Here is a 12,426-nt window from a genome sequence, read left to right on the forward strand (position 1 = left end):
GCAAGTCAAGGAATCATGGTCTTAATGATTCCTTTTAAACTGCAGTTATTCATAGTAGTCAATTCCGTTTCCCCTTTCTGCTATTACTTTGCCATCAATTCATACCTCATCGCTTTCTCTTTCCCAGAACGACTACAACTAAACAGAAATCACCTAGTGGACATGATGCTCCCGACTCCAAACAGCTAGGTGATGATGTCATGAAGCCGATTCAGAGTGAGGGTAATGCTTCCTTGACCTCCCTCTAAATGCGCAACTGCATAGCTAATCAGATTTGGCAGCACAACAACCCCTTGGAGACAATTCAGAGTGAAACGAGAGAGAAACAAGTGTACAGATGTTAAGGGATGCATGTGTATAGTTGTCCAGATTCAATGTACAAGGCCAACTCAGAATGGAGGTGCTCTTTTCCTTACCTACAGAGTTCTGTTCCGACATTCACAAGCTCTTGGCTGGAAAGATGAGCCCCAGTTTTGCGGAGCAAGGAAATCACATCCGGATGCCTTTAAGACAGACAGAAGGGGGGGGGAAAGCTTATTCTCAAACTGATAACCTTTTTGGAGATTTCTATAGCATACAGAGAACAGAGATTTATTTGCAAACTTCTGATAAATTGGATCGGAGATCTATTTATCACATTATGATTGTCCTTCAAACAAACAGAACTTTAAAGTCATACCTGTGGTGACAGCCACGTATCAGTGTCTACTTGCCAATCAATCACAGCTATGTTATGAGCCTCTGACCAACATACCCGTTTCAGTCCCACAAAGACAGAGGTTCTAGCCCAAATTGTCTCTAGCTATCATACTCAGCTGAGTCAAACAATGGGGACAAAGAGCTTGCACATCATTAAAAGATTTGCCATGGGACTTAGAAATCACAAAAACAGAAGCAGTATAATGGGTTGAAACCAAACTCTCCCTTGGTTAAGTAGAAGGTCTTCTGCTCATATAAGGGGGGGACACAAATTCTTCTGACCCTCACATTGCATCCTACTCTGTTTCTGAGGACTTCTCACACAGAGATGCAACACCTGCCCTCAGAGGAGGGGTCTCAGAACAGTGACTCTTGCAAAAACACCAAGGATGGACTCCTCTCAGAGAATCATAGAGTTGGAAGGGACCACCAGGGTCATCTAGTCCAACCCCCTGCACAATGCAGGAAATTCACAACTACCTCCCCCCCCCACACCCCCAGTGACCCCCTAAGTTTACTTCTTACACTTCCACCCCCTAAAATAAACCTTTTAAGGGGTATAAAGGTGAACTGTGCTTCCACTTTTAATTCAGAAATAAAGTGTGACTCAGATATCAGAGATTTGGAAAACACTGCCATAGAGGACTATTAGAAATTCTTCCCACTCTACCATGTGGTTTGGCTCGGTCCATTGGAAGCTCTCTGCTTGGCAAATCTTGTTGGCGCTTGATATTCTCTCATGTGAACTGTGTGGGGGAATTCTGTGTGGGGGAATCCTGCCTTGGTTTGAGAAAGCAGATTTGAGCAAGAAGGGGGCAAGGGAGATTAGATCTTGCTTGTTTCATTGCGTGATCACTTCTATGAGCAACCTAGCATCCCTGTTCCTTGTGCTACAAACTGGGCAGTTCATCCCACTTGTTCTTTTCTCTGTCGATTGAAACTGAAATGAGAATATGGCCAAGTGAAGTGGCCTTATATCCTTGTACAATAAAAATAAACCTGTTAGGAATGTTTATGCATGAAAGGCGCCCGGCTTTGGGGTGTGCGTGTTAAGTGCCGTCAAGTTGCTTCCGACTCACGGTGACCCTATGAATCAATGTCCTCCAAAACGTCCTATCTTTAACAGCCTTGCTCAGGTCTTGCAAATTGAGGGCTGTGGCTTCCTTTGTTGAGTCAATCCCCCTCTTGTTGGGTCTTCCTCCTTTCCTGCTGCCTTCCACCTTTCCTAGCATGGTTGTCTTTTCCAGTGACTCTTGTCTTCTCATAATATGACCAAAGTACGATAGCTCAATTTAGTCATTTTAGCTTCTAGGGATCAGTTCAGGCTTGATTTGATCTTTAACCCACTGATTTGTTTTTTTGGCAGTCCATGGTATCCGCAACACTCTCCTCTAACACCACATTTCAAAGGAATCTACTTTTTTCCTGCCAGCTTTCTTCATTGTCCAGCTTTCACACCCATACATCGTAATCGAGAATACGTTTTCATGAATTAAATTGATCGTGGTTGCCAGTGGCATTGGGGTACAAGGATGCTTTCGTACACCCCCACCCCCAATTCATTCCTCGAAGATGTCTACCCAAATTCTATGGACTGGCTGTTTTTGCACCACTAAGGGATTTTTTGCAGAATGTTTTTCCCCCCGTGTAGAATTAATTCCACAGCCCACTTGCACCTACGGTGGCAGTAGCTAAATGAATTCCACACAATTCATCCAATTCCACTTAAGAGCTTTGGGGCAAAGTATGTTGGCAGAGCAGACCTGGAGCGATCATTACCTCAGCCTCTAAGGAACTGACAACAGCTTTAACTTGTCCCTCTCAACCTGACAATAGCATAAAACCTGAACCACAGGCATGGATTCATTTTCATTTTTCAGCTCTCCCTCCCCCTTCCCCTTTCGGCAGCTTTAAAGCAATCAAGAGTCCCAGTAGGACTCTCTTATGGGAGTGGTAAAGCAAAAGAATCTGAATAACAAACTCATGTGAAATTCCTCAGGCAGTCGCTGGGTGCGGCTAAGATACACACAAACACACAGCTGTTTGCAGGAACATCTTACACTGGCGTGCTGGCCGAGGGCCACCTCTGTTCTGTGGTGAGTCTTGTTGGATTTGCTCAAGGGGATTTTAAGAGATCCTTGCAACATTTCCTGCAAACAGCACGGCGAACCATCCGACCGTCATAGTGACAATTACGATTTCATTCCGAGTCACTTAACAGACCCCTTCCACAATGCAAAATGCTAAACCAGGAGTCCTATACCAGTGGAGGCTTCCAACCCAGTTCTTAAGAAGAAAACATTGCTTGCTCGGAATACCATTGATGTGGGGAGAGGGGGGGAGTAAAATACAATTAGCACAAACACACGAAGCTGCCTTATACTGAATCAGACCTTTTGGTCCATCAAGGAGCCAGTGTGGTGTAGTGGTTAAGAGCGGTGGTTTGGAGTGATGTAGTCTGATCTGGAGAACTGGGTTTGATTCCCCACTCCTCCACACGAGCGGGCGGAGGCTAATCTGGTGAACTGGATTTGTTTCCCCACTCCTACACATGAAGCCAGCTGGGTGACTTTGGGCTAGTCACACTCTCTCAGCCCCACTTACCTCACAGGGTGTCTGTTGTGGGGAGGGGAAGGTGATTGTAAGCCTGTTTTCTTTAAGTGGTAAAGAAAGTTGGCATATAAAAAACAACTCTTCTTCTTCAAGGTCAGTATTGTCTTCTCTGATGGGAAGCAGCTCTCCATGGCCTCAGGCAGAGGTCTTTCATATCGCCTACCACCTGACCCTTTTAAGTGGAGAGGCTGGGGATTGAACCTGGGACCTTGTGCATGCCAAACAGATGCTCTACCATTGAGCCACAGCCCCTCCCCAGCTTGCACTGATTAGGACAGACAGGTCCCAGATATACAGTTGCAGATTTATGGAGAACAGGGCAGATTTATGGTCCACCAATGACTATGAGCCATGATGACAAAAGAGGATTTCCATATTCAGAAAATCCCAAGAATCCCAAGTGCTAGGAGACAACATCAGGAGAAAGTCTTGGCCTCGGTTTGCTGGCCCTCCAGGGCAACTGGGTGGCTGCTGTGTGAAACAGGATGCTGGATTAGATGGAACACAAGTCTGATCCAGCAGGGCTCTCCCTACATTCTTATGGCGTAGCTACTATTAACTGTTCTTTAGATTTCTTCCTTAAAACAAAAACTTTCCAGACAGACGAATGAGAAATTTACATAAATGCACATTTTCCCCCCATAACTGATTCTCACGGTTAAGATGAGAGTCTTTGTAGAATTCAGAGCTCTTTGACAAGGTCTAGAAGAACTGAACGACTATTTGGGCAAATGCAGTTGGGTAAATGTTCCGGCTGGACATTAGGAAGCTTTTTTTTACAGAAAGGGTAGTTCAGCTGCCTAGGGAGGTGGTGAACTCCTCCTCTCAGTGGCTGAATTAACACTTGTCAGGGATGCTCTAGGCTGATCCTGCATCAAGTTGAGGGTTGGACCAGATGGCCTGTATGGCCCCTTCCAACTCTATGATTCTATGGGAGTCTCGGATTGGGGGGGACATGAACAGAATATGAGCATAGGAAAGGAAGTCCCTGGAAGTCAAATAGAAAAACACCTTCTGGGTGTAGAGATTTTAATAGATGTATCCTGGTTTTGCATACACCATCAAGTATTTATGTTGGACGGCAAGATTGCACATCCTACTGTATCCAGCCAAAATATTTCCTGGGTATCTTCTAGATCTTTCCTTCAGAAAAAATGTCACAGCGGTAATTTTAGATGAGTCAAAAGATCTACACAACGTCTACTCAGCACACTTGACAGTCTAAAGTTCTCTTCTATCAAGAGTTTTGGATGTGGCAACATCATCTTATCTAAAATGAAACTTTCCTCCCCTGCCCGAGAAATGTGTACGCTCAAAGTACAGGGATATCTGAGGCATGTCCAGAGCTGGGGGAAGGTGAACATTCCCAAAGTGACCGCGTTGCAGAAAGAGAGGAAAGAACTCGGCATTTGTGCTTGCCGTCCACAACAGTAATGGGCCCAAAGATGTTCGGTGGAACTGGGTTTCTATAAAGTGTCAGAGATCTTGCCCTCCCAAAAAGCATCATACAAAATACCTTTTTCAACAATACCTGAATTTGATAGCGTTCATCAGCGGGGTAGCTCCGAATCGGTCTTTCGCATACACTGTTGCTCCAGACTCCAATAGGTAGGTGACTAACTCCAGGTTGCCCTCACAGGATGCAACATGAAGGGGCGTACGCCCATCATAATCCCCAGAGCTCAAGTTTGCACCCTGTAAATTTGTTTAGAAAGGCGTCCTTAAAAATATCATAAGGGTTTCATCTACATGCTAACCTTTTTTTGTGGGGGGGGGTATTTTAATGGTTTTATAATGTAATGTTATCTTATATTTATTGTTATCTTTAAATTGTTGGCAGCCCCTGTAAGGGCAGAAAGGTGGGGTATAAATTTTGCAAATAAATAAAATACATCATGACACCTCCGTTCTGTCAGGGCTTGAGCAAACACAGGCCTATGTCTTGTAATGATCTCTAGGTTCAAGCAGAGGATGCTGTATTGTGGTTGCCTTCTGCATGCCAACCCAAGATGGGAAAGACACACGGAAAGTATCAAAACCTTATCAGTTCATGCAATTTCACGTTCACTGTTTGAGAAGACTCCCTGCTAAATGACTAGATCTTGGGGTTTTTTAGTCTTGGTTTATAACTAGAGACTGGATGGCACCGAATAATCTCCATTGAAAGTGGACTTGAGATATGCGAGTAAGGATGGGGGGGTGTTATAATGTCTGAATTTAAAAAGTGTCTCTTACCATATTCTGTAAAGCTTTCAAGGCATCCAAATCACCAGTTTTTGCAGCTGTACAGGCCAAAGCCGGAGTCAACGCATCTCTAACAGCCTCTAGCTCCTGAAAAAAGAATAAATTATTAGCAATGAAATCTATTCCCCCCACAATAACCTTTATCTTATGATGCCTACATGACTTATCTACTTTCCTTGTGACACACAGTGGACGGCGTTACAGCATGATAGAGGGTTATAAAATTAGGCATGGGGTAGGGAGAATGGACAGAAATAAATGTTCTCCCTTCCCAAAGTACAAGAACTCGAGGGCACCCAATGGACTCAATGAGCAGGTAGATTCAGGACGGACAAAAGGAAATACATCTTTACGTAACAAGTGATTAAAATGTGGAACTCACTGCCAGAGGAGGTAGCGATGGCCACAGGCACAAACAGCTTAAAAAGGGGATTAGACAGATTCATGGAGCAGAGGTCTATCAGTGGCTATTAGCCATGGTGACTAAAGGGAACTCCCACACTCAGAGGCGGTAAACATCAGGGGAAGGCATCGGCCTCTACGCCCTGTTGTTGGACCTCCAGAGGAACTGGTTGGCCACTGTGAGAGACAGGAGGCTGGACTAGACGAACCACTGCTCTGATCCGGCAGGGCCGAATCAGGTGGCCTTTCTAATCCCTTTCAACACTATGAAAACGTAAACTTCACCTCTAACCCAATTTTGTATTTGAATTATTCCAGCAATTATCAAATGCATTAGCTTACACAGCTTCACTGACTGTGCATTTTAGATGTCTTGGGGGCTTTTACGCATGGCTGTTTCACTCACCGTCACCCCTCTGATGACTTTGGGTCTTTGTGTTGATTATGCATGCTGTTTCCGACTGTCAGAGGTCGCCTTGCTCTCCCCCTGCATTTCCCCACATTTTACCTGCTTTCAAGGTAAAACAGGTCTCTAAAAACACAGGCAAAAAGCAGGGAAACGCAGGGGGAAAGGGAGGCGACCTTTGACAAAACAGCCTTGCATAAAAGACTTTATTTTAAGCTGGAATGGAATCCTTAAAAAACAGTACGAATCCAATGAAAGACATTCATTGGAGGCATGAAAAAGTCGCAGGTCAGTTGTGCTGCTGGCTGCATCCTGGAAAGCTGGCATAAAGAGTGCTCGAACGCCAGCACAAGGCTTTGGCCCTTTTTACATGTTCTGTACTTTGCACTGCTCTAACAAACCATTTGAACAGGTACCTCCTTGCAGCTGATATACAGATATTTGGCAATCCCTTGAATAAATTTGCTGTCTCTGAGCGTGATTCGAGTTCCTATGGGTATAACAGTTATCTCTCCTCTTAGATTCTCATTCAGCATCTGAGGGGGGGGAAACAGAAATTAACAACCAAGTTGGGAAAGCAGTTATAGGAATCCATTTCTGATCCTGAAAGATTTACAAATGCAGTCTCATGCAGAGTTACCTCAAACAAGAAGGAAAGTGCCATCAAGTCCCAACCAACTTATGGCAACCCCGTAGGGTTTTCCAGGCAAGAGATAAACAGAGGTGGTTTTGCCATTGCCAGCCTCTGCGTAGTGACCCTGGACTTCCTTGGTGGACTCCCGTCCAAGGACTAACCAGGCCCAGCCCTGCTTAGCTTCCAAAATCCAACGAGATCGAGCTAGCCTGAACCATCCAGGTTACGGACACATCAAACTAAACCCATTGAAATCAATGAGTTCAGACTGGAGTAACTCCACACAGGATTGTGTTGTTGTTAATGTGGATTAGAAGGCTTATTGAAAACCTCCTGAAATCAGATTGTAAAGAAGCATATAGGCTTTTTGAGTTGCTCAAGAGTTTCTACAGGGTTAAAAAAATATTCTTAGTACTATTTGCTTAACAGACCCTATCCCAGTTTAAATAGTTTTAGAGCAGGGGTGTCAAACATATGGACAGTGGGCCGGATTCGGCCCGTGAGCCAGGCAAGGCAGCCACCCCCTACTCTCGATCTGGGCTGGTGAGGCAAGGCCCGGACCAACCAAGTAACATTTATGTCATAAATGGGGAGGGGCCATGGCTCAGTGGTCGAGCATCTGCTTGGCATGCAGAAAGTCCCAGGTTCAATCCCCGGCATCTCTAGTTAAAGGGACTAGGCAAGTAGGTGATGTGAGAGGCCTCTGCCTGATTGAGACCCTGGAGAACCACTGCCGGTCTGAGTAGACAATACTGACTTCGATGGACCAAGGTCTGATTCAGTATAAGGCAGCTTCATGTGTTCATATCCGGCCCTCGTAACAAATGAGTTCGACATCCCTGTTTTAGAGGACAGCCATGCTGGTCTGCAGTACAAGAGCTAGATTCGAGTCCAGAAGCACCTTAGAGACCAACTAGATTTTTGGGGTATGAGTTTTCGAGAGCCAAAGCTCCCTTTGTCAGATACCCACTTCTCATCAGGCACCCCACTTCAGATTTAACAAAAAAAGATCAAGATTGGTTTTACCTTAAATACCTTTCTGTCTTTTAAACTAGAAGACTAAGAAGGAGAAGGCATAACTCAGTGAAAAAGCATTGGCTGTACACCCAAAAGGGCCCTGGTTCAATCACTGGCAGCTCCAGTAACAGGTGCTGGGAAAGTTTTTATCTTCTATAATGTTCCAGTGTGAAAGAGCAACAGTTAAGTCAGAAGGATGGGGCACAGATTAGTGGGAAAGCATGTTCTTTGCATGCCAGGGCTCAGCCCCTGGCATCACCAGCTAAGAAGATCTCTGGTGGCAGGTGCCAGTAAAGATCTTCCTCAGATCTTGGAGAGAAGAGTTGTTATTTATATGCTGACTTTCTCTACCTTTTTTAAGGAGAATTAAACCAGCTCACAATCTCCTTCTCTTCCTCTCCCCACAACAGACACCTTGTAAGGAGAGTGGGGCTGAGAGAGTTCAGAGGGAACTGTGACTGGCCCAAGGTCACCCAGCAGGCTTCATGTACAGGAGTGGGGAAACAAATCCAGTTCACCAGATTAGAGTCCGCCGCTCATGTGGAGGAATGGGGAATCAAACCCGGTTCAACATAGTTGCACAGTTGATTCCTCTATCTTCACAACGTTTAACTACCATGGCTTTTAGACATGCCAGGTCTCCTGCTGTGGTGGGAAGCCTCCCACGCCCACCCCAGGCTCTTGGCTCCCACGGCTGCTCTGTGAAGCAATAGGGGCAAAATCTGGGGTGGGGGATCGGTGTCACAACACCAACATGATGTCACTTCTGGTGTGAACCCTGAAATGCCATTGTTGTTTCAGTGTGATGCTCTAGGACTCACCCGAAACGTAACACAGTTTTGGATGAAACCTAGGTCATGCTGTTGTGGTTACCACACTTCCAGGTTCTTCACACAACACATAGTTGAGTTGTAGAACTCCCTGCCTCAGGATGTGGTGATGGCTGCCAACTTGGAAGGCTCTAAGGGGGGAGTGGACATGTTCATGGGGGAGAGGGCTATCCAGGGCTACTAGTCAAAATGGATACTAGTCATGATGCATACCTATTCTCTACAGTCTTACAGGAGCATGCCTATTATATTAGGTGCTTTAGAACACAGGCAGGACGATGCTGCTGCAGTCATCTTGCTTGAAGGCTTCCTAAAAGCACCTGGCTGGCCACTGTGTGAACAGACCGCTGGACTTGATGGGCCTTGGTCTGATCCAGCATGGCCTTTCTTATGTTCTTATGCCAGAAGTGATATCATGGTGTTGTTGATGCTGTTTGTCGGGACTCCACCCCCTGTCTCCTGGGGGCTGTTAGCACTGGGCGGGCAACCCTAATGGCTTTCCTCCGAAGAATTAAGGAACTGTAGTTGGGTGAGGTGTTGAGGTGTCCCACCCCCGAATTACAACTCCCACATTTCCATTGGAAAAGGAAATCAGTTTGAGTCGGTAATGTGGATACGCACTTAGGCTCTGAACAAAAAATGCCATGTGGACACCTGTTTGAACACATGAAGCTGCCTTATTCTGAATCAGACCCTCGGCCCATCAAATTCAGTATTGTCTACTTAGACCGGCAGCGGATCTCCAGGGCCTCAGGCAGGGGTCTTTCACATCACCTACTTGCCTAGTCCCTTTAACTGGAGATGCCAGGAACTGAACCTGGGACCTTCTGTATGCCAAGCAGATGCTCTACCACTGAGCCACAGCCCCTCCCTCCCCCCAAGATGGCTTCTCAGTCTTTTTCCAAACTGTATCTCCACCACCCCGGAAGCCATTTCTGAACCTCATGAAAAGGGGGACTGAAGAGGTTCTGTGACTGTTCCAGAAAAAGCAGAAGCCATGTGTGCATAATGAGATTTGCTGGATTGGGGTGGGGAGGGGGGTTCCACAGTTTTTGCAATGCAGAATTGCTTTATTAGAGAGGGCGAGCCTGGGAATGCAGTTGGTGGTGATAACCATCTGGAAACATGGCTTTGTAAAGCCAAGACAGCAAGGAGTGTTGTGGGAAGGAAGGCTTCCCCCCAGAGTTAGTACTGTTTAGGCATGCCTTAAAAAGAAAAAAAATAGAAAAAAAGGAAAACACTGTAGGTGTTATGAGCTGGGAATGTTTATCGTTCCTTTTCAGGGGGGCAAAGACACCGATTTGCTATGCAAGGACATGTTCTCTTGTGTTATTTAGGAAGGGGGGGAGGAAATCTTCCCAATGCCCAATCCTAGATGTTTCAGAGAAGTGGAATGATTCACCAGCAACATTTCTATCTCTTCTTTCTAAGGGATGAAAAACGAACCCACAACACCCGCTCATACACTGGCCGTTTATGCTTGGTAATTAGCAGCACATTCCAGGCTGAAGTGCCCCGCATATTTTTTTGAGTTCTTCACGCTGAACTGTCATCCCAAAAGTCACTACGAAGCCGGCGCATACCTGCTTTGCATTTCTTAATGCGAAGAAAAGCGACCTTTAATGCGACCTTTTTAATTTGCTCTGTCCCCGCCTCGGCCCCCACCTCAAAGCATCCACTCAAGGAAGCATGACGAATCACACCGTGGGTTAGCTATGCAAACGACGATTGCTTTTTTTTAAAATAAATTTTATTGATTTTTCAAAACTATAAATTCTTCATAATTTTAACAATGTAAAAATAATGTCAAAATCACAATTACATCAATTGTTGTCTTAATTTCCAATAAACATAAAAATAAAACGACTTCCCCATCACCTCCATCTACCTCTTAATAAAGTGTTGCTATCCTTCGTTAACATATTCTGATCCTAATATTAATCTCATTCTAAAGTTTCATGTTATATAAAATTTTACATTCTGGATCAGAGTAAAAGGTAACCTTCCATTTTCCCCAGATCTTATACATTGTCACAATGATTCATCCAAGCCTCCCATTTTCCCTAATTTCTCCAACTCCACCAGTTCTAACATTTAAATGATTTAATCCCTTTATTCTGAAACATTTGTCCCTTTCCATTTGGCTGCCTAAAATAATCTTGCAGCCATGTTAACATAAATTTAATCATACTAAGTAACATCATCTCCAATATTTTAGGGATATTTTTCTGTTTAATCAATCTTATTTCATTGTAAATCATATCCCAAATCCATATCACAAGTCCACCCCTTATAAAAAAGGAAAAGAAAAAACCAATATCCTTACTACATTCCAACATTTTCCTTGAAATGATAATCACATTAATATTGATAATTCCACTATATATTTATATCACATCGATAGTCTATATAAGGAGGTCTTGTTTACATAATCCCTAAATGATGTCTAAATCTTAATTCCACTACATCATAAATAGCCATGCCACCCATCCACACTGTCAAAGCCTTCCAATCCAGCAATCATATTTAAATCAGTCCTTTAACCATGGTCTAATACTTACTTCTGCAACTGAAATAAGTCAGTCAGATATGGGAACAGGATCTCTTTATTCTCTCTCATTTCCTCAGGCAGGTTGCATAACCAAAAAAAATTCTTTCTGGCCTTCATCTCCCTCATGGCTTCAATTTGTTTTCCTTGACCTGCTCTCTTCTTCCTTATATCCACACGTCCTTCCATAACTTTTTTAGATGAAAAGTCCATTTCTTGCATGTCTGTTCTCATTGTCACAAGCTGGTTACCTTCTTGGACTTCTGTCTTCTTCTTTGTATCCTTGTATTCTTCCATAACTTTTTTGACAGAAGAATCCATTACTTGCATGTCTGTATTGGTAGCCATCATTTGAACCTTCATATCTTTTATGCCTTCTATAACCAGATCCAACTTCTGATTACATATCTGTGATGATTGGTCAAGAGTCGTCATCATTGAAATCAGTTGAGCCATCTGTGTTGATATCTGTTTTAATTGTTTAATTGTCGCCTCAGAATGTTTAGCAAGCATGTCCTGCACTTTTTTTTCCATGGTTAAATTCTGTAAAGTTTCCTTTAATTTCGTAAAGGCAGGGCTATGAATTAAGCCAGATCAGGGAGAGGTTCCAGACATTTACATAAGTAACTTAGTTAAGAAATTGGTGGTCGTCTAGCAGGAGTCCATTGCATGTAGTTAATAAAGAATATTTCATTGACCAGCTTAGTATCTTTTTCGGGTTGAAAAAATAAGTATTTAGGCTTAAAATAACTTTTTAAAGTTGAAAATACCAACGAGTTTTACCAGACGCTCTAGATCGGCAGAACCAGGAAGTATTCCAGGAATTACCTCATCGCGGACCTTCTATCGTCTCTTCTCTATGGTTGTTACCTTCAGGAATGGTTTTAGTGTAACACGAGTGAGACGAATTTCCGGTCCTACGACCTGCTTCCTGTTGATTTGCTTGCAGAACAATAGAGAGGGATATATGAAGCACAGAGTCTTCCGGTCCAGAATATCCTCTTTGTTGTAAAACGTGGCTGGAGGACTCGGA

General features: G+C 44.1%; 1 protein-coding gene across 1 annotated transcript in view; it reads right to left on the reverse strand.

The window, feature by feature from the left end:
- Positions 1-12,426, reverse strand: part of ASPG (asparaginase) — a 72,528-nt gene that overhangs the window by 16,358 nt on the left and 43,744 nt on the right. The window contains exons 10-13 of the mRNA XM_056851248.1: positions 6,781-6,900; positions 5,548-5,643; positions 4,844-5,007; positions 417-503 (exon numbers count right to left, since the gene is read on the reverse strand). Of these exons, the coding sequence (XP_056707226.1) occupies positions 417-503; positions 4,844-5,007; positions 5,548-5,643; positions 6,781-6,900 (467 nt within the window). The remainder of the gene's footprint in view (positions 1-416; positions 504-4,843; positions 5,008-5,547; positions 5,644-6,780; positions 6,901-12,426) is intronic.

Source organism: Euleptes europaea, chromosome 6 (assembly GCF_029931775.1).
Source record: "Euleptes europaea isolate rEulEur1 chromosome 6, rEulEur1.hap1, whole genome shotgun sequence".
NCBI classification, from domain to species: domain Eukaryota; kingdom Metazoa; phylum Chordata; class Lepidosauria; order Squamata; family Sphaerodactylidae; genus Euleptes; species Euleptes europaea.